Source organism: Suricata suricatta, chromosome 10 (genome assembly GCF_006229205.1).
Source record: "Suricata suricatta isolate VVHF042 chromosome 10, meerkat_22Aug2017_6uvM2_HiC, whole genome shotgun sequence".
NCBI classification, from domain to species: Eukaryota; Metazoa; Chordata; class Mammalia; order Carnivora; family Herpestidae; genus Suricata; species Suricata suricatta.
The window spans coordinates 60,670,204-60,691,428 of record NC_043709.1 but is presented as its reverse complement, the minus strand read 5'-3'; the positions used below and the strand labels follow the sequence as shown (position 1 = coordinate 60,691,428).

General features: G+C 39.5%; 1 protein-coding gene and 1 long non-coding RNA gene across 3 annotated transcripts in view; one reads left to right on the top strand and one right to left on the bottom strand.

Annotated features, from left to right (window-relative positions):
* The window catches only part of LOC115303889, a 24,904-nt gene extending 5,843 nt beyond the window's left edge, over window positions 1-19,061 (bottom strand). The window contains exons 1-2 of one of the 2 annotated variants that reach the window (XR_003914281.1): window positions 18,901-19,061; window positions 15,779-15,860 (exon numbers count right to left, since the gene is read on the bottom strand). This is a non-coding gene — a long non-coding RNA (uncharacterized LOC115303889). The remainder of the gene's footprint in view (window positions 1-15,778; window positions 15,861-18,900) is intronic. The other variant, XR_003914282.1, reaches the window with a different exon arrangement.
* SP1 (Sp1 transcription factor) overlaps window positions 1-21,225 on the top strand; it is a 33,455-nt gene that overhangs the window by 264 nt on the left and 11,966 nt on the right. Inside the window, exons 2-3 of the mRNA XM_029953862.1 lie at window positions 612-763; window positions 1,074-2,589. Of these exons, the coding sequence (XP_029809722.1) occupies window positions 612-763; window positions 1,074-2,589 (1,668 nt within the window). The remainder of the gene's footprint in view (window positions 1-611; window positions 764-1,073; window positions 2,590-21,225) is intronic.

Sequence of the window (21,225 nt, the reverse complement as noted above, 5' to 3'; positions counted from 1 at the left end):
TCCCCCCCCACCGTCCCGCCCTTTCCACGCCCCTCACCCCGAAACCGCCCTTTCCTTCTAGGGCCCCGCCCTCTGTCTGCCCCGAAACCTCCAGATTCTTAACCCCTCGACCCCTTTAGCCCCCTTAGCAATACTCACAAATGTTTCCCCACTCGCACTTTTTAGGTTTTTTTCCTTGCTCCTCTTCTATTGTTGCTTTCTACACTTGAATTTTCTTTCTCCATATCTTTTGACCCTAATTTTAGCAAGATTTCCATCCATCCACATGTTTTTTGCCTTACCTATCCTTTTTTTCCCCCAGGATACTTTTTTGTGTTTTGAAACTCTTTGAACATGCCCACCGCTGCTCATATTTCCTATGCCAAAAGCACATTTTTAGTGTTTTCAGAGTTTAATTTTGTGCAAAGGGGAATTGAGGCCCAGTTTTAGCATTACCCAGCCTAGTTTATGTTCTGTATGTCCTACAATTGTCCCTTCTCCAATCCATTTTTTTTCTTTTACATTAGTGCTTTTCACCTTATTGTTTCTGTTTTATCATGGTGTTCTTTATTCTTTCTTTTACCTTTTTCTTTCCTTCAACTTTAAGTTGTTTATCTCTTAATTCTTTTTAGACCAAGATCACTCCATGGATGAAATGACAGCTGTGGTGAAGATTGAAAAAGGAGTTGGTGGAAATAATGGGGGCAGTGGTAATGGTGGTGGTGCCTTTTCTCAGCCTCGGAGCAGCAGCACAGGCAGCAGCAGCAGTGGAGGAGGAGGGCAGGTAAGTGATAATCAGGACAGACTAGGGGAAATGTTAAGAGAAGTAAGTGTTCTTAGATGCTTATCTTTTCGCAGAAACATTTTTAGGAAGGAGCTAAAGCATTTTGTAGCTAGGGAAGTTATCGTAGTGAGATAGATGATTGGGAGATCCCCAAAGATGAGAATTTCAGCAATATAGATGGGTCAACTTTTTGTTTCTCCCTACCCCTTCTTTCGTCTGCACTGTTTTGCTGTTTGTTTGTTTTATACTGCTCCCTGAGCCATCAGCTGGGTGTCACTGAACTAATTCCTTTCCTTTCCTTTCTGGCCAGGAATCCCAGCCATCCCCTTTGGCTCTGCTGGCAGCAACTTGCAGCAGAATTGAGTCACCCAATGAAAACAGCAACAACTCCCAGGGCCCAAGCCAGTCAGGGGGCACAGGTGAGCTTGACCTCACAGCCACACAACTCTCACAGGGTGCCAATGGCTGGCAGATCATCTCTTCCTCCTCTGGGGCTACCCCTACCTCAAAGGAACAGAGTGGCAACAGTACCAATGGCAGCAATGGCAGTGAGTCTTCCAAGAATCGCACGGTCTCTGGTGGGCAGTATGTTGTGGCTGCCACATCCAACTTACAGAACCAGCAGGTCCTGACAGGATTACCTGGAGTGATGCCTAATATTCAATATCAAGTAATCCCACAGTTCCAGACCGTTGATGGGCAGCAGCTGCAATTTGCTACCACTGGGGCCCAAGTGCAGCAGGATGGTTCTGGTCAAATACAGATCATACCAGGTGCAAACCAACAGATCATCACAAATCGAGGAAGTGGAGGCAACATTATTGCTGCTATGCCAAATCTACTCCAGCAGGCTGTCCCCCTTCAAGGCCTGGCTAATAATGTACTCTCAGGACAGACTCAGTATGTGACCAACGTACCAGTGGCCCTAAATGGGAATATCACCTTGCTACCTGTTAACAGCGTTTCTGCAGCTACCTTGACTCCTAGCTCTCAGGCAGTCACTATCAGCAGCTCTGGGTCCCAGGAGGGTGGCTCACAGCCCGCCACCTCAGGGACTGCCATCAGTTCTGCCAGTTTGGTATCATCACAAGCCAGTTCCAGCTCCTTTTTCACCAATGCCAATAGCTACTCAACAACTACTACCACCAGCAACATGGGAATTATGAACTTTACCACCAGCGGATCAGCAGGGACCAACTCTCAAGGGCAGACACCCCAGAGGGTCAGTGGGCTACAGGGGTCTGATGCTCTAAACATCCAACAGAACCAGACATCTGGAGGCTCTCTGCAGGCAAGTCAGCAAAAAGAGGGAGAGCAGAACCAGCAGACACAGCAACAGCAACAAATTCTTATCCAGCCTCAACTTGTTCAAGGGGGACAGGCTCTCCAGGCCCTCCAAGCAGCACCATTGTCAGGGCAGACCTTTACAACTCAAGCTATCTCCCAGGAAACCCTCCAGAATCTTCAGCTTCAGGCTGTTCCAAACTCTGGCCCCATCATCATCCGGACACCAACAGTGGGGCCCAATGGACAGGTCAGTTGGCAGACTCTTCAGCTGCAGAATCTCCAAGTTCAGAACCCACAGGCCCAGACAATCACCTTGGCCCCAATGCAGGGCGTCTCCTTGGGGCAGACCAGCAGCAGCAATACCACCCTTACACCCATTGCCTCAGCTGCCTCCATCCCTACCGGCACCGTCACTGTGAATGCTGCTCAGCTCTCCTCCATGCCTGGCCTCCAGACCATTAACCTCAGTGCATTGGGTGCTTCAGGAATCCAGGTGCACCAGCTTCCAAGCCTGCCGTTGGCTATAGCAAATGCCCCAGGTAAGGCCTCCAGTCTTCTACATTAATTTCCAGAGCTGACTAGCATCTTAGCTGCGACTGTTGGGTCTAAGAAAGGAAAGAGAGACTTTCGCGGGTAACAGTTTCTTGAGGGCAAGTTGATTAGAGAAATAGCAATGATTCTGTTTAAGTCATTTGGAACAGATTTAACAGAAACTTTTTTTCAGTTAATCTCATGAGAAAGGAGCACTTCTGGGCAGTGTCCCTGGGGCCACTGTACTTTCCAGCTACAAAACAAGGGTCGGCAGACTTCTTCTATAAAGGGCCAGATGGTAAATATTTTAGGGCTTGCAGCTTTTCAAAAATATAAAACCGTTCTTACCTCAAGGGTTTTATTTGGCCTATGGGCCCACTCCTTTGTAAGATAAGGATTATAAACTTGACCTCTTTGTATGACAGATATTAAATAATCAGTTATTTCTTGTGAACTGTAAGTCCTAAGTGAGGGAAAAGGGATGGTAGTGGATTCCAGAAGGATTTTCAACAAAATAAATTCCATGGTTAATTTTTAGTTTACTAGAATATCCTATTTTCTGAGCAAGCTGGTTAATTAAAATTTAATTTTTAAACTTCTGGTTACCTTAAAAGTGGAATCTGTCTGCCTCCCCTTACATTAGTGTATATTTTCAATAAGCTTTCTGGGTGTTTCTGGTACTTCCTAATGAGAGAACCACTTCCTGGACTGCTTTGAAAGTAATGTGTGGTTGAGAAGGGAGGGGAGAGAAAGGGAGCATGGCCTGGAATGGAGTGGGGAGGTGGAGTTGAGAGGAGTTAGGAATAAGGAGAGCATTGAAGGGTATGTATTGGAATGTATGTTGAATCAGTTGACCACAAAATTCAATTATTCATTTTGAACCGTGTTTCACTGTTGGTTAATTTGAAATTTGAAACGTGTCCATTTAAAAAAGCGAAAGTCTGTTTAGAGTTTTGTCATTTTAAGTTCTGTGATGATGGAACTAATATTTAATAAAGTACAAGAAGAAGATACTATAGATTTTTATATTCTGGCATGATATGTAAAAATTATGATGGAGAATAGTTTAATATCACCAGACGTCTAGTTCTGTTGGAATATATGTGGGTTTATGAATTGTTTACTTTTATTAGAGTTCTCATTTCATTTTATTTAAGTAATCTCTACCCCATGTGGGGCTTGAACTCACAACCCTGAGACCAAGAGTGGAATGCTCTTCTGACTGATCAGCCAGGTGCCCCAAGTTCTCATTTCATTTATATTGGTTCTTACATAAAAGAGGATAACAGACAACCATATTTCCTGTCTCCTGGAGTTTTGGAAGGTGGTGGTAATGGTGGTTGGGGGGAGATCTGTTCAAGTTCCCTTACTTTTTTACATTCTTGAAGTCATGTATAAGATGACTACATTTTGAGCCTTAACAGGATAACAGTTTTCTTAATGAATTGGAGATCTTGGAATAGAAAGTTAGAGCTGGAAGGGACCTAAGAAATCATCTAGTACAACTGCCGTATTTTCTAGATGAGGACATTGAGAGGTCTGAAGAAGCAGTTAAGTGGTGAGACTACAGCCGGACCTAGGGCTTGTGGTTAGTTCTAGTCTAAGGCATTATCTGTTTAAAAATTTTTTTTAAAGTTTATTATTTTTGAGATAGAGACAGCACGAGTGGGGGAGGGGCAGAGGGAGGGAGGGAGGGAGGGAGGCACAGAATCTGAAACAGGCTCCAGGCTCTGAGCTGTCAGCACAGAACCTGACGCAGGGCTCAAACCTATGAACGGTGAGATCATGACCTGAGCGGAAGAGATGCTTAACTGACTGAGCCACTCAGGTGCCCCCAGGCATTACCTGTTTTAACTTAGGACTTGAGAAATCCTTTTGATTGTTAAAAATGTTTCAGAAAAGATGTCTTTGCTGCTTTGAAATGTGATGTTCTAGAGTTGGCCAAGTGTTTCATAGGCTAAAAATTATGGTAGTAGAAATGGGAAAAAACGAAAACTAAATTCAGCAGCCTGGAAAATTAGATACTTGCTGGATAACCTTTACTGGCATGTTTGTTTTCTCTTTGCTCTTAGGTTGTTGTATCCAGCAGTTTTGCCCTTCCTTAAAGGAAAGCAAAGCTGCGGGATTATTCCAGTTCATCATAATTTGGATCCTTGCAATTTTTAAAAGGTTTATAACTTAGGCTCTAGAGAACAGTTATGAGGTACTCTCATTGCTAAATCATGCTCTGGGGAAGTCTGCCATTTAATATGTCATAGGATAGGGCAACCTAGCTATTATTGATGGTCTCTGAGCTCAAGAAAATGCATGCCTTTCTGTAAAGTAGCAGCAGCTTGACATTCACTAATGAGAGAATGAGTCTCTGAAAGGCCATTTTGTGAGCCTTGGGATTGGTTGCTTCATTAATCGTGGTTTCTGAAAAGTTTCCTCCTTTTTGGTTCGTCTTCTGCAACATTTTTTCCCCTTCAGTTGATCTAACTTTATCCTTAATGAAAGGTAATAAAATCATTTGCTAGAAGCTTTAATGCTGTTCAGCTGTTGCCTGGCTGCTAAAAGTGTGTTTTACCCCTTTACTGGTATATAGTAATTTTACTGGAAAAACTCAATCTCTTGGGAGTATAGTGTAGTAGAAAGAGCACTGAATATGAAGTCCTGTTGTGAGGTATAGATAGGTGTGGATAGATACGTAGCATTCTACAAAGTGAGACAGTATTACCTGGTTGTAGAAGGCTGCAGCCTCCATGGTGTTCACTTTGTTTACTTTTATTATTTTTAAAAGTAATCTTTTAGAAATCATTTAAACTCTCCTTTTGACTTTCGCTGTTTATTTCTGTTTGCTGAATACACAGGCAAAGGCACAAACTTAGAACCAAAGTAAGCCAGCCATTTCAATGTCCTGTATTTTTTATGGCTCAGCCCTCTGGTGGGTGGTAGTGAGTAAAGGACCACCCAGTAAACTAAGTTTGGTTTCTAGACAGTGAAATGATCTATGGGGCTTTGCGGTGTTTTGGTGTTTTGTTGTTGTTGTTGTTTGTGTGTGTGTGTGTGTGTGTTTTAAGTTATCTGCAGCTTGTTTGGTTTTGTTGTCTTTTAAATCAACACCCTTTTTCATTTATCAGCACCCTTTCCTTTCACTGTCGTTGTACTCTCACAGATCGTGGTTGTTTCCAGTTTAAAGCTTCAGGTTTTTTCTCAGACCCTGCTATGTCCCGAAAACTCTTCTACCAGGTTGGGGAGGGCCGCAGGGGGGCAGCTTTGAAAAACAGTTTGTAGGACTTCGTGGGAGTTCTGCCTAATAAAGAGTTCAGGGCTGGTCTTTGGCAGGAGAATAGAACATATTTCCTTGATGGCTATAATTCACTCAGGCAAATTTCAGGCACTAAAAATAAAAATTACACATCTGCTTGGTTTTATCAGGGTCAAGAAAATGTCTTCTCTTAGAAGTTAAGTTAAATATGATACCAGAGTTAGTCTGCCAGCAGTGTCGCTAAACTTGCGGTCAGATTGCTGAGACCTAATTTGTTAAAAAGTTGCATTTTAGACTAGGGTATTTGAACAATATGAGAAGTGGGGTTAGCTGACTTGAATGTGTTCAGAATTATTCTAGGGGGAAATAATAAATGAGATAATTTTCTTTTTAAAAATAATATGCTTTATCAAATATATCAAATGTTTCTGCATCATTTGCCTTTTTTATCTAATGTTATATTTGTTTCTGAAGGTGATGTTAGTGCTTTTAAGTGATTTCAATTTAAGTAGAAAAAGTCTCTTTTAAAATCTAGGTGCCTTCATTGATTTGAAAAGAATGAGAAGACAATCCTTAGACCTTGTCAGTTGCTCCTATTTATTCATTCCAGTGGCTTTCTGTAAATGACGTCATTGTTAAATCATGTTGCATTGTGTAATGTGGCCATTTTAGTTCTTAATTAAATAACAAGAGCACAAGGGTGCCTAGTGTTTTCAGAAAAGTTTAGTATCTATTCTGTTCTCATATCTTCCTTTCCTTTTAACTGTTTCACTTTGTAATGTAGCATGTAAATGTTGCCACTAATAATTTAGTTTTCCTCATTCCTTGCTTCTAATTGTTTTGTTTTTCTCTCCTTGAAAATGTCTTAAGATGTAAAATGAACATCTGTGGAAAAGCTCTATTACATAATGCTTTGTAAGTTACTTATTGGATGTCTAAACATTAATAGGTAATATTTATTGAACTTTTCTACTTTGATGTTTATTCTTCATATTCTTTACAGAAGATGTGTCATAATAGTGTTATCCCTTTCTCTAACATGTAGCATTATTTAGGCCCTGGTGTGCCTAAGCATTATTTTAAGGTGTATATGCCTGCATTATGATTATATTGTTAAAACTATGCTAAGTTTAAAGAATTGTTTCCCTTAGAAGATCCTGAAGAAGTTTCTGTAGAAAGATTTTTTTTTTTTTGGTGGTTGCAAAACTGTAACTTGAATTGTACTTTTGCTTGTTTTTAAAACTCTAAATGGCTTATGGACACTGGGCAGTATTACTTGCTTGACAACTTTGGATGTGCCTTTGTAATTTACTGTAAATCTTTCTACCTCTGTGTCTATGTACAAAATAAATAATAACTCAACAGTTACGAAGGAGTTAAAATATAAAATCCCTATGTGAAGACAGAGACTTTACTGTTAAGTGATGAGAGAACTAAGTTAAAAATCTATACATTTTAGAATACGTAAAATTATTCTTATAGGAAAGCAAATGTATTCTGCAAATAATCTAAAAGAGGTTAAACCTGGAGCTTTTCAAATTATTTAATATGTTCTTCATTGAATTGACCTTTTTTGATGGATTAAAAGTTACAGCTCTTTGCAAACATAATACAATTAAGCCAGACTATCAATTGAAATAGCAACTAAACTGAGGATTGCTAGAGCTGGAAACCCTCAACCCTTCCAGTACCCCCATTTTGACAGAACGACTAGTCAATGACTTGCCAGAGGTCACTGACAAAATTTAAAGAGTAACAGAGATCTTCTGACTTCAGATCAATATCTTTTTTCACTATACTATACTAGAATCCTTAAAAAGATAGTTTTTTTACATTTATTTATTATTGAGAGACAGAGACAGAACATGAATGGGGGAGGGGCAGAGAGAGAAAGAGACACAGAATCTGAAGCAGGGTCCAGGCTCTGAGCAAGCTGTCAGCACAGAGCCTGATGTGGGGCCTGAACCCACGACCCAAGCTGAAGTCGGACGCTCAACCAGCTGAGCCACCCAGGCACCCCTAGTATCTTTTCTTTATTTTTTTATTTTTATTTTTTCAAAAAATTTTAATGTTTTTATTTGAGACAGAGAGAGACCACTAGCTGAAGCTGGCTGCAGGCTCTGAACTGTCAGCACAGAGCCTGATGCGGGGCTCAAACTCATGAACCATGAGATCAGGACCTGAGCCGAGGTCAGATGCTTAACCAACAGAGCCACCCAGGTGCCCTTAGTACCTTTTAAAAAAAATTTTTATTTTATGTTTTAAATGTTTATTTTTGATAGAAAGGCAGAAAAAGGGGACAGGGGATCCAAAGTGGGCTCTGTGCTCACAGCAGAGTGCTGGATGGGGCTGGGGGTTGGCGGGGAGGTTCAGTCTCACTAGCTGGTGAGATCATGAGCTAAGCCAAAACCAAGAGTCGCTTAATGGACTGAGCCACCCAGGCACCCCAATGACAACCTGTTCATAAACTTTTTGTTATGAATCATAAGTTGTTGTAATCAGATTAATTAATTTGAATTTAGTCTAATTAAGTGAAATACAAATAATTAGTGATGTGATCAAAACATTAAGAAGGGAGGAGCAAGATGGCAGAAGAAAAATCAAAGACATCTCAACACTTTGAAAACATGAAGGCCAGCTATTGTCATACTGAGATAAGTGTGTAGAATTGTACCATACCCATCCTCCTTTTTCCTTTGTACAGTTTTTTAAAAAATTTTTTTGAGAGAGACAGAGCATGAGCAGGAGAGGGGCAGAGAGAGCGGGACATACAGAATCTGAAGCAGGCTTCAGGCTCCAAGCTGTCAGCCCAGTGCCTGATGGGCTCAAACTCACAGACTGTGAGATCGTGACCTGAGCAGAAGTTGGACGCTCAACTGACTGAGCTACCAAGGTGTCCCTTTACAATTAAGAGGATGTGATGTGTTTTCCCTGACTGTACCTTTTTTTTTCCTGATATACTTGAGACATTTTCATAGCAAACTTTATCTCCTTATTGTTCCTCATCTATTGTTTTCCATGTTATCAGGAAATACCCTTTCAGTGCCTGCATTCTTTACCCACCACATTTCTGGTTTAAAAAAAATCCTGACGTACGTCTTGGGGATATAGTTTAACAACCCGTTGAGAGACTATTTAGGTCCCAATTTTGTCCTGGCCTTACATAGACAATGCATACTATCTCTTATGGTCACTGGTGATACTTTTCAGAAGTACAATGCTTAGAATTCTTCGGTAATTTCTTGGACTCATGGAACATTGTGTTTTAGTTTTATACGGACTGTTTGTTTTAAAGAAGGTGAAAAGCTCTGAACTCTGAAAACAGTATTTGGAAATTTCCCATATTATCAAGAAATTTCTTTGTTTTGTTTGGCATTTTCTTAACAGTATCTTGTTGGCATCATCATGTTTTGAATGACTTCCTTGTTTAACCTTAAATACTGTTAAGAATTTCAGTAATATCATGGTTCAGTTAACTTACATATGCATTCACTGAACACCAGTGTACTTAGTAATATAATTGCCCCCAGCAGACTTGAGAGGTTTTTTTTAAAATTTTTTAAATGTTTTTTATTTATTTTTGATACAGAGAGAGACAGAGCATGAGAGGGGGAGGGGCAGAGAGAGAAGGGGACACAGAACCAGAAGCAGGCTCTAAGCTCTGAGCTAGCTGTCAGCACAGAGCCTGATGCGGGGCTCGAACCCACGAAGGTGAGATCTGACCTGAGCTGAAGTCGGAGGCTCAACCAATTGAGCCACCTAGGCATCCCTTGAGAGTTTTGAGATACAGAAAGTGTGACAGTGAAAATGGATTCATGCTTTATTCATGGACAAATGTAGTAAAATTTATTGAACATTTATTGCATGTCTCATGTGCTAGGCTCTCCAAATCCACTGAAACAGATTGGTTCTTGCCTTTATGGAGCTCCAGTTGCTCTGGTCCTATCTTTATCCACTCTTAATGCACGACAGAGGGCCCACATTTTCATACAGCTAATACTGAGAGTTGCAGAAAATGCAGAGTTGGATTTAATACTTTTCTTTTACTGTGTTATATAATGTCAGGTTTATTTTTAATTAAATTAAAAATACTGTCATGGCTTTAATATCTTATTAGTTGTTTATAGTTTTACTTATTTTGACTCAAGTTTGTAAAAGCAGATATATGGAAAAGGGGGAAGAGAATTGCATAAATATTGTGATTTACTTAATGGTAATGGTATTTTTGTTCATTATTGAATCCCTAGTATTTACATATTTTTAAGGAAAATTACTTAAAATGAAAGATAAAAAAATAAAATGAAAGATAATACAAAGCAGTATAGTTATTTTTTGAATATTTTTTTCTTTTTTTTTTAATGTTTTATTTATTTTTGATACAGAGAGAGTCAGAGCATGAGAGGGGGAGGGACAGAGAGAGAGGGAGACACAGAACCGGAAGCAGGCTCCAGACTTTGAGCTAGCTGTCAGCACAGAGCCTGACGCGGGGCTCGAACCCACGAACGTGAGATCTGACCTGAGCCAAAGTCAGAGGCTTAACCGACTGAGCCACCCAGGCGCCCCTGAATACTTATTTTTAAATAGAATTAAAATATGTAACAAAATTTACCATCTTAAAAAAATTTTTTTAATTTTTAATGTTTATTTTTGAGAGACAAAACACGTGCAGCAGAGGGGCAGAGAGAGAGAGGGTGACACAGAATCTGAAGCAGGCTCCAGGCTCCAGCCTGTCAGCATAGAGCCTGATGTGTGGTGGTCAAACCCACATGACCTAAGCCGAAGTCAGACACTCAGCTGACTGAGACACCCAGGCGCCCCTAAAAAAATTTATTTTATGTTTGTTTATTTTTGAGAGACAGAGTGCTAGGGGAGAGGGCAGAGAGAGAGGGAGATAGAATCTGAAGCACTCTCCAGGTTTAACGATGTCATTGCAGAGCCCAATGCAGGGCTCGAATTCACAAACTGCAAGATCATGACCTGAGCCAAAGTTGGACACTTAACCAACTGAGCCACAGAGGTGCCCCTAAAACTTACCTCCCTAACCATTTTTAAATAAACAGTTCAGTAGTGTTAGTTAAGTATATTCACATTGTTATGCAGCAGATTTCTAGATATTTTTCATCATATAAAACTGAAACTGTACCCATTAAACTCGTTTCCCCTCCCCCATTCCCTTGCAACCATTATTCTACTTTTCTATGTCTGTAAACTTGACTACTTAAGACTACTACTTTGTCATATAAGTGGAATCATAGAGTACTTGTCTTTTTGTGGCTGGCTTATCTCACTTAGCATAATATCCTCAAAGTTCATCGATATTGTAGCATATGACAAGATTTCCTTTGTATGGCTGAATAATATTCCATTGTATGTATATACCACATTGTCTATCTGTTCATCTATCATGGACATTTGGGTTGCTTCTACCTCTTGGCAAATAGGAATAGTACTGCTGTGAACTTGGGTGTACAAGTATCTCTTTGAGGTCCTGCTTTCAATTCTTTTGAATATATACCCAGATGTAGGATTGATGGATCATATGGTAATTCTGTTTTTAATTCTTTGGGGGAAAAATGCTTACTTGGGTAATTTTGCTTTTAGCTTCTATAAAGAAACTTTATTTATTTAAAACAATTTGTTTCAGTGTTTATTTTTGAGAGAGACAGAGCATGAGCATAGGAGGGACAGAGAGATAGGGAGATACAGAATCCGAAGCAGGCTCCAGCCTCTGAGCTGTCAGCACTCATGAGCTATGAGATCATGACCTGAGCTGAAGTCGGATGCCCAACTGACTGAGCCACCCAGGTGCCCTTCTATAAAGAAACTTAAAAAAAAAAAACAGCTCATAGTTTTTTTGATATGTTTATAGTCTGAACTACATTTTAAACTTTTCTGCCTGAGTACTTTTCTCATACAATTATTTCTAAATTTCCTAACCTAATGAAGCAAGATCATTCATTAACATATACATAATAGTTGATGTCCAGTTGCTTTTAGGTTATTTAAATCTTGGATGTTTGTAAAGTAAGATGCTTAAAATGGAACTCAAGGGTTGGGACTTAAGACAGGAATTATTGCTGGTTAGGATTGTACAAGAAAAATTGTCATGATATACAATGTGAGCATGCTTTTAAAGATAAATCCTTCTTAGGTAACCAGTTGTTGCTTACCTCTTTGTTTTAATTACTTAGGCATAAAAGGTCACAAAAAGTAAAGATGGTTTGTTGCTGGCAAGCATTTCCCTTTATGGAATTAATTCAGTGATCTAGGGCCCCCAGCCCTAGAAAATAGTTGTCCCATACAATTGGATAGTCTCATCTCTAGCTTATATACTTACTTAGGAAACTGTGTCCTGGCCAGGCATCGTGGTGTAGTGGTAATTAACCTTATAGTCAAATGCCTGGTGAGAACTGTCTTAATAAAGCTTTAACATGTCATCACATTGTATTATTTTTTTCCCATTTTTACTTTTAAAAAATGTTTATTTATTTGTGGGAGGAGGGTCAAAGAGAGAGGAGAGAGATTCCCAAGCAGGCTCTGTGCGCACAGAACCCTACTTGGGGCTTGAACTCATGAACCGTGAGATGGTGATCTGAGCTGGAATCAAGAGTTGGATGCTTAACCAGCTAACCCACCCAGGTGCCCCTTCTGGTTTTTACGTTTATTTGCATTTATTTTATGTAGAATTTACTTCCAGGCCATAAATTTTGTGGGGTTTTTGGTTTTTTTTTTTCCAGCTTCTTCTGGGATATTTTTTTCTTCTCATCTGGTTTAGGAACCATCTGCTCTTTTTTAGTAAGGATCATCTCCATGTGGCAGGGAGAGCTCATGTATGGATTAATCTGACCATGAGCCCTTAAGTTCGGTGCCTTATCTTGGGGGCTTTGTTCACCTGGATGTGCTCAATGACCAGGGTACACCTAAATCCTTATGGGCAGCATTACTCTCTGCATTTTTAAGCATGTGCAGTAAAAATTTTGTCCCCTTTCTGGGCCACCAATTTTGTGTCCAGCCCCACTATTTGGCCTTGGGCACACCTACCAACTACACCATTGTAGCGACATAATGGCACACATTGCTTCTGCAGAGGGACATCTTTCAGATACTTGGTAGCTTTTTAGATACGCATATCCTTGATGGCCTCAGCAGTTTCGCATGGTATTCTTTAATTGAGCACAAGATTTGAACCTCTTGATTTGCATGATTTTGTTGGGTGCTCCTGGTCAAGTGAATAGGAAACCATTTTCAGAGATCCGCTCAGGCTGCTTACAGGAAGAGCTTTAAGATTTTATTTTTAAGTAATCTCTACACCCAACATGAGGCTCGAACCCACAACCACGAGATCAAGAGTTGCATGCTCTGCTGACTGAGCCATCCAGGCATCCCTCTTCCATTTTATTTCTTATGGATTCTTAATTTGTATATAGGAAAGCTGTTGACTTATGGGATTTCATAATGGCTTTCAATAGTTTTTATTGATTTTCTTTGCATTTCTAGGTATACCTCTATGACCTACAAATAATTTTACCTACTCCTTTCTAATATTTATTATACTTCATTTTTGTCTTGTTAAGTAATAATAGTAATAGTAGGGATCCTTGTTTGATATCTCACTTTTTAAAGGGGTGGTTTTGAATTACTGTGTAATTATCAAGTCATTTGCCACAATTTCTTATCTCTCTTTTGTCAAATATTAAGGTAGTTTCAAATTTCCCTGTGTTTTAAATATAGAATATAATAGAGCATACAACTTTCTCATTTTGAATCATAATGTATTTAGAATAAGTCCTTAGGAGTTGGTTGGTGATTCATTTATTACATAAAATTAAAAGAACAGAAAACATAAAACCTAAAATATATTAAATAAAATATGTCTGAAATATCCATTACCATATCAAGTAAAAGTTGAAGGAAACCAGGATAGGAAAAGGAGGACACAAATGCATATATGAGTATCTGTATATTTTAAAAACCGCTCTATCACTTAGTTACAGTGACACCTACTGGTAAGAACCTTTGACTTCATGGGGCAGATTACTCCATACTTCAAGAAAACTACCTATTTACTGAGACTTGAAGAATCAGTTGTTAAATCTATAAAACACTGTTAATAATAAAAGGGTGAGATGCACAGGCTGATTTTTTTTTAATTTATTTTTTTTGCTGTGTGTTTTTAATGATAAAAGTTATGTAATTACATTATAGAAAATAAGAGAAACAGAAAGGAGAAAAACAAAATTAATATTATTCCCCATTACAGTCATCAATTTTGGTGTGTTTTCTTCTACTTCATTTAAATTTTAATGTATTTTTTAAGCCAGCAGAGTCCGACCTGGGCACTTGAACTTACAAACCAAGAGATCATGACCTGAGCTGAAATCCATAGTCGGACACTTAACCAATTGAACCACCCGAAGTGCCTGTTTTTTAAAGCTTCTTAATTGAGCTGTAACTGCTATACCATATAATTCACCCACTTAAAATGTATAGTTCAGGGGCATCTGGGTGGCTCAGTTGGTTACGCGTTCAACTTTGGCTCAGGTTTGTGAGTTCTAGCCCTACCTTGGGCTCTGTGTTGACAGCTTGGAGCCTGGAGCCTACCTCAGATTCTGTCTCCCTCTCTCTCTCTGCCCCTCTCCCACCTCGCGTGCGCTCTCTCCCTCGCTCGCTCTCTCTCTCTCTCAAATAAACATTGTTAAGAAATTTAAAAAATTTTGGGGGCGCCTGATTGGCTCAGTCGTTTGAGCGTCCAACTTTAGTTCAGGTCACGATCTCAGGGTCCTGAACTCGAGCCCTTTGTCAGGCTCTGTGGTGACAGCACAGAGCCTGGAGCCTACTTCTCCCTCTCTGTCCCTCTCCCACTTTCTGTCTCTCTCAAAAATAAACAAACATTAAAATTTTTTTTAATTAAAAAAAACTTAAATGTACATTTCAGTAGATTTTAGTATATTTATGTTTACCCGGTTGTGCAACTACCACCAGAATCCAATTTGAGAACATTTTCATCACCCCAAAAAGAAATAACACCCCAAAAAGAAATGTGGTCCATTAACTGTCTTTCTTTGTTCTCACTTGTCATTCCCAGTCCAAGGCAACGACTGCTTACAGTCTATATGGATTTGCCAATTCTAGACATTTCACATAAATGGAATCATATAGTATGTAATATGTAGTCTTTTGGAATGGCTTTTTTTGGTTTTCTGGTTAGCGTAATGTTTGCAAGGTTCACCTATGTTGTAGTATGTATCAGTACTTCATTCTTTTTTATTGTCAAGTAGTATTTTATTATGTGGATATACCACATTTTGTTTATCCATTCATCAAATTGACACACAGTTGAGTTGTTTTTACTTTTTGACATTATGAATAATGCTGTTATGAACATTTGTGTACAAGTTTTTATATGGACATACGTTTTGATTTCTTTTTGTTACATTCTTACGAGTGAACCTACTGGATTAGATTCAAAATTTTTTTAGTGTTTATCATTTTTGAGAGAGAGAGAGAGAGAGAGAGAGTGCGTGCTTGTGCACAGGCATGCGAGTAGGGGAGGGGCAGAGAGAGAGGGAGACAGAGGAGCTGAAGTGGGCACTCTGCTGTCAGTGGGGCTTGAACTCAGGAAACTGAGATCATGACCTGAGCTGAAGTCAGATGCTTAATTGACTGAGCCACCCAGATGCCCCTCAGAAAAATTTTAATGTATTTTTTTTTAAATGTTCGTTTATTTTTGAGAGGGACAGAGCCTGAGCCAGGGGGAGGGGCGGGGCAGTGAACAGAAGATCTGAAGCAGGCTCTGCATTGGTAGCAGAGAGCCCAATGCAGAGCTCAAACTCGTGAACTGTGAGATCATGACCTGATTTGAAGTTGGACGCCTGACAACCACTCAGGCACCCTAATTTTAATGAGTCACTTTGTATCTTTGAAAGTTCTTAGAAATACAACAGCCTCACCTTATCTGCTGGGAATACCATCATCCTCCAGTTGATGTCTGAAACTGTGGTTAGTACTGAACCTGATATATTCTGCTTTTTCCTATATATGCAAATATATGATAAAGTTTAATTTATAAACTAGACACTATAAGAGGTTAACAATAACTAGTAATAAAATAGAGCAGTTACACAACATATCATAATGAAAGTTAATGTGAATGTCTATCTCTCAAAATATCTTCTTGTAAAATATATGTATTACTGTACTTTACTCACCCTTTTTGTGATGATTGATCTAAGATGACAAAATGTCTATGTGATAAAATGAAGTAAAGTGAATGATGTAGGTAGGCATTGTGACACAGGCTGTAGTTGACCTTCTCACAATAATGTCAGATGTATGTAAATTACATGATAATGTAAATTACAGATAATGTAATCTGCATGTAATTGACAGTGGGTAACTGAAACTGCAGAAAGAGAATCTGCAGATAAGGGGACACTACTGTATTTATTGCCTCTCTTTTGTTCATATCCCTAGCAGTCTTGCTGTTTCATTTATGTCCCAGAAACTTTGAAGTTCCCTGTATTCACCCATTAAATCCTGACTGTTTTTAATTTTAAATATTTCTTATCCATGCCTTTCTCTTCATTGGATCCTCAGCCCTACTTTAGATGTTTATTATCTTCCGCCATTATCTAATGACATAGCCCATAATATTCTACTTTTCTTTCTTCTGATATTCCTCCTCTCAACTCTTATGATCCTTTTATTAGAGCATTTTATTAGCACTTTATTTTATAAATTATAGGGCAGATATTATAGTTTATTTTATTTTATATCTTCCCAGTAAGACAGAAGCTCTGTAATGGCCAGGATGATCTCTGACCATCCCCCGAGCTTAATACAGTATCTAGCACATGTCCTTATTCCTAAACTTAAACTTACTGTGTTAAAAAATAAGTCAGGGGCACCTGGGTGGCTCAGTCAAGCATCTGACTTTGGCTTAGGTCATGATCTCATGACTCATGAATTTGAACCCTGTGTCGGACTCTATGCCTAGCTCAGAACCTGGAACCTGCTTTGGATTCTGTGTCTACCTCTCTACCCCTCCCCTGTTCATGCTCACGCGCGCTCTCTCGCTCTCTCTCAAAGATAAATAAATATTTTAAAAAGATAATGGGGTGCCTGGATAGTTCAGTTGGTTAAGTGTCTGACTTTGGCTCAGGTCATGAGCTCACGACTCATGGGTTTGAGCCCTGCATTCAGCTCTGTACTGACAGCTCAGAGCTTGGAGCCTGCTTCAGATTCTGTGTCTCTTCCCTCTCTCTCTCTCTCCCCCCCCACCCCTGTCTCTCCCTTCCCCACTCCCACTCTGTCTTTCTCTCTCTCTCTCTCACAAATAAATAAACCTTAAAAAGAAAAAGGTAATTCAGATTTTAAAAACTTGGTCTACATTGTGCCACAATGCCCTATACACCCACCATGCTGATTCCCTGTTGTATGCTTTTGTGCACTCATGCTACTGGGAGTTGTATGGATGCGTTAATCTCTCCATGCTCTCTCTCTACCATCACTTTTTTAAAAAATCTTTTTAAATGTTTTTTGTTTATTTTTGAGAGAGAAACAGTGTGAGCAGGGGAGGGTCAGAGAGAGAGGGAGACACAGAATCTGAGGACAGGCTCCAGGCTCTGAGCTAGCTGTCAGCACAGAGCCTGATGCGGGGCTCGGACCCACAAACCATGAGATCATAACCTGAGCTGAAGTCAGTTGCTTAACCAACTGAGCCACCAGGTGCCCCTCTCCTATCACTTTTCAAAAAAATCAATCATTTGAATATCTTGGATCTGATAATGTCATCTGTTTTGAAGTTCATCTCTCTATATCCATCTTTTCCCTTTACTCTACCATCATTCTACACCATATTCTACTCCTCTTCATTCCTTCATTCTGCTTGTAGTGTTTCTCTACTTGGAGCACCCCTCCCTTGCCAACATTTTTCACCTGGCTAATTCCTATGCATTCTTTAGGGTTTGGCCCAGATATCAGCTCCTCTGGGAAGTTCCAGACTGGGGAAATTACCCTTTTCAATACAAGAACATCCTTGGAATGGCTTTTACTATAACATTTATGTTGTTATTATAAAATTATCAGTTTCTTCTCTAGAGAACTACATACAAGCTCTTCACAGCGAGAACTATTTGTTTGAATCCTCAGAGCTTAGTATAGTACTTGGGATAATAGACAGTAAATAATTGATAAACATTTTATAGCCTACTCTTAGGGAGTCCACATGGCATAGGGCACTATAGGGATAAGCCCTAAAGGAAATTTATATATAGTAAAGTCTGTAAATTGTTAGTATATGTGTGTGTGTGTGTGTGTGTGTGTGTGTGTGTGTGTGTGTGTATACACACTATGCTGTAGTAATTCTGTAATCAGGAAAGATTTAATGTGGAAGAAATGAGTTTCAAACTTTTTTTTTCCTTCCTTTTTTGAGAGAGAGAGTGTGAGCTGGGGAGAGGGGTGGGGGAGAGAATGAGAGAATCCCAAGCAAGCTCCATGCTCAGCGCAGAGCCCAATGTGGGGCTTGATCCCATGATCCTTGGATCATGATCTGAGCCAAAATCAAGAGTTGGATGCTTAACTCACTAAGCCACCCAGGTCCCCCATGGAAAAAATGAGTTTAGAAGCAAGGTATATAGATTTGTAATGAGCAGAAGTTACTAATGAATTAGCAAGGGCTTATGTTCTGACTCAGGAGGAAATAAGTTTCTGGTGTCTGTTCTCTATTCTTGTGTGGTCTGATTTAATATAAAATTATTAGAATTTTTCATTAGATGTGTACCCATGTATAGTTCTGGGAGCTGGACAAAAAGAAATTAAAGGCTCTTATCAGTTTGACACACAAAAAATAGTGACAGAAAATACTGGTAGGACATACTGAGGTGTAGATCCTACAGTAGAAAAAATTGATAGGCCCAGCAGAGTCATGACTTACTTTAAAAATGTGTGTATGTGTTAATATATATATTATGTGTATATTTAATTTCTTTTATTCTTTGTTGCTTTTTTTTTTTAATAGTTGAGGAATGTATATTTAGTTGTATATACCAGGAAACTTACTACAGCGACTTACCTAGGTAGGGGCTTATTGTTTTTATGTAACATGAAGTCTGAAGGTAGTGAGTCCAAAGTTCCTGCGGCATCTCCAGGTGACAGTAGGAATCCTGGCCATGTTTACTTTTGCCTTACTGTGAGATGGTTGCCGTGCTCGCAAGGCATTGTGACCTCTTTATAGACAGGATAAAGGAGGAAAAAGTAAAGCTTGATAAAGGAGGAAACAAGCTTAGTTCCTCCCATTTAAAGAGCTTCCCTGGGATGCCTGGATGGTTCAGTCGTTTTAAGTATTCTTGATTTTGGCTGAGGTCATAATCTCGAGGTTCATGGTTGAGATCACGCCCCCGAGTCAGACTCTGTGCTGACAATGTGGAGCCTTCTTGGGATTCTCTCTCTCCTTCTCTCTCTGCCCCTGTTGTGTGCACTCACTGTCTCTCAAAATAAATGGATAAACATTAAAAGAAATAAAAAAGAACTGGAAAGTCTTACCCAGCAATTTTGTGTTACACCTGATTGGCCAAGACCTTGTCATTTGACTGCTTCTTATCTGCAGGGGTATCTGGAAAGGGGAATATTGTTAACCTGGCACAGTGTTAACCTGAAAAAAATCAGGTGGCTTTTAAACTTTTTTTAATTTATTTTTATTTATTTTTTAAAAATGTTTTATTTATTTTTGACACAGAGCGAGACAGAGCATGAGAGGGGGAGGGTCAGAGAGAGAAGGAGACACAGAACTGGAAGCAGGCTCCAGGCTCTGAGCTAGTTCTCAGCACAGAGCCTGACGCGGGGCTTTAACCCACGAACGTGAGATCTGACCTGAGCCGAAGTCGGAAGCTTAACCGACTGAGCCACCCAGGCGCCCCTCAGGTGGCTTTTAGGCAGGAAGAAGGAGACAATGAAACTAGAAACAAGTAGTAGTATCTACTTTTGAGCCCCATAGCCTAATGCACGTACATACACACACCACTGCAACAACCATAAATAGAGAATGAGGAGTCCACTTAGATAATTACTTTATGTATCTATGTATTTAATTTTTTGTAAGTTTATTTATTTATTTTGCAAGAAAGAGCATGCAAGTGAGAGAGTAGCAGAGAGAGGCGGGGAGAGAGACTCCCGAGCAGGTTTCACACTGACAGTGCAGGAGTTGGACACTTGGGGTGCGTGGGTGCCTCAGTCGGTTAAGCGTCTGGCCTCCGCTCAGGTCATGATCTCACAGTTTGTGGATTTGAGCCTCGCGTCAGGCTCTGTGCTGACAGCTAGCTCAGAGCCTAGAGCCTTCTTCAGATTCTGTATCTCCCTCTCTCTCTCTGACCCTCCCCTGCTCGCGCTATCTCTGTCTCTCAAAAATAAATCAAGAACATTAATAAAAAAAAATTAAGCCACATATTTAAAAAGAAAAAAAAGAGACACTTAACCAGCTGAGCCACCCAGGCACCACTGTATTTATTTAAAAGTTTTAAAATATTTATTTCTTGAGAGAGAATGCAAGCTGGGGAGGTGCAGAGAGAAAGGGAGACATAGAATCCGAAGCAGGCTTCAGGCTCTGAGTTCTCAGCACAGAGCCCAAAGTGAGGCTTGAAGCCATAAGATTATGACCTGAGCCAAAGTCAGACATTCAACCGACTGAGCCCCCTATTTAATTTTTAAAAACAATCTCTGTGCTGAATGTGCAGCTGGAACTCACAACTCTTGAGATCAAGTCACATGCTCTCCCAACTGAGCCAGCCAGATGCCTCCTAAATAATTACTTTAAATGACTGAATGAATCTTTATTTTAAAACTTTCAAAAAATAACTTATTGAAAATAGTGGTAGTTGCCAGTTTTTCTCCCTCCTCCTTCTTTTTTCTTTTTTTTTAAATTTTCCAGAATCTCCTCTAATACGTGATGAGAATGTATTGCACTGACATGTTTTCCAAAACACCGAAGTCTAGTCTAACGAGAAAACACCAACAAAATTCAAATTAAGAGATATTCTACAAAATACCAACCATTATTCTTAAGAACTGTCAAGGTCATTAAAGGCAGAGAGACTTATAGATCCAAGAAGCCTACGATGACCTGGCACCTAAATACAATGTAGTATCCTGGATGGGATCCTGGAAGAGACTAAAGACATTAGTGGAAAAACTAGTGAAATCCAGATAAAGTCTATTGTTTTTTACTAGTATTGTATCACTTAATTAGTTTTGACAAATGTACCTTGGTTATTTAAGATTATTAAGGGAAATTTGTTGAAGAATATGTAAGAACTTTAAGTATCTTCCAAAATAGTTCCAAAACAAAAATTATAATAGCTAGAGAAACTAAGTAGTAAAACCAAAAACTCTATAGTGAAACCTT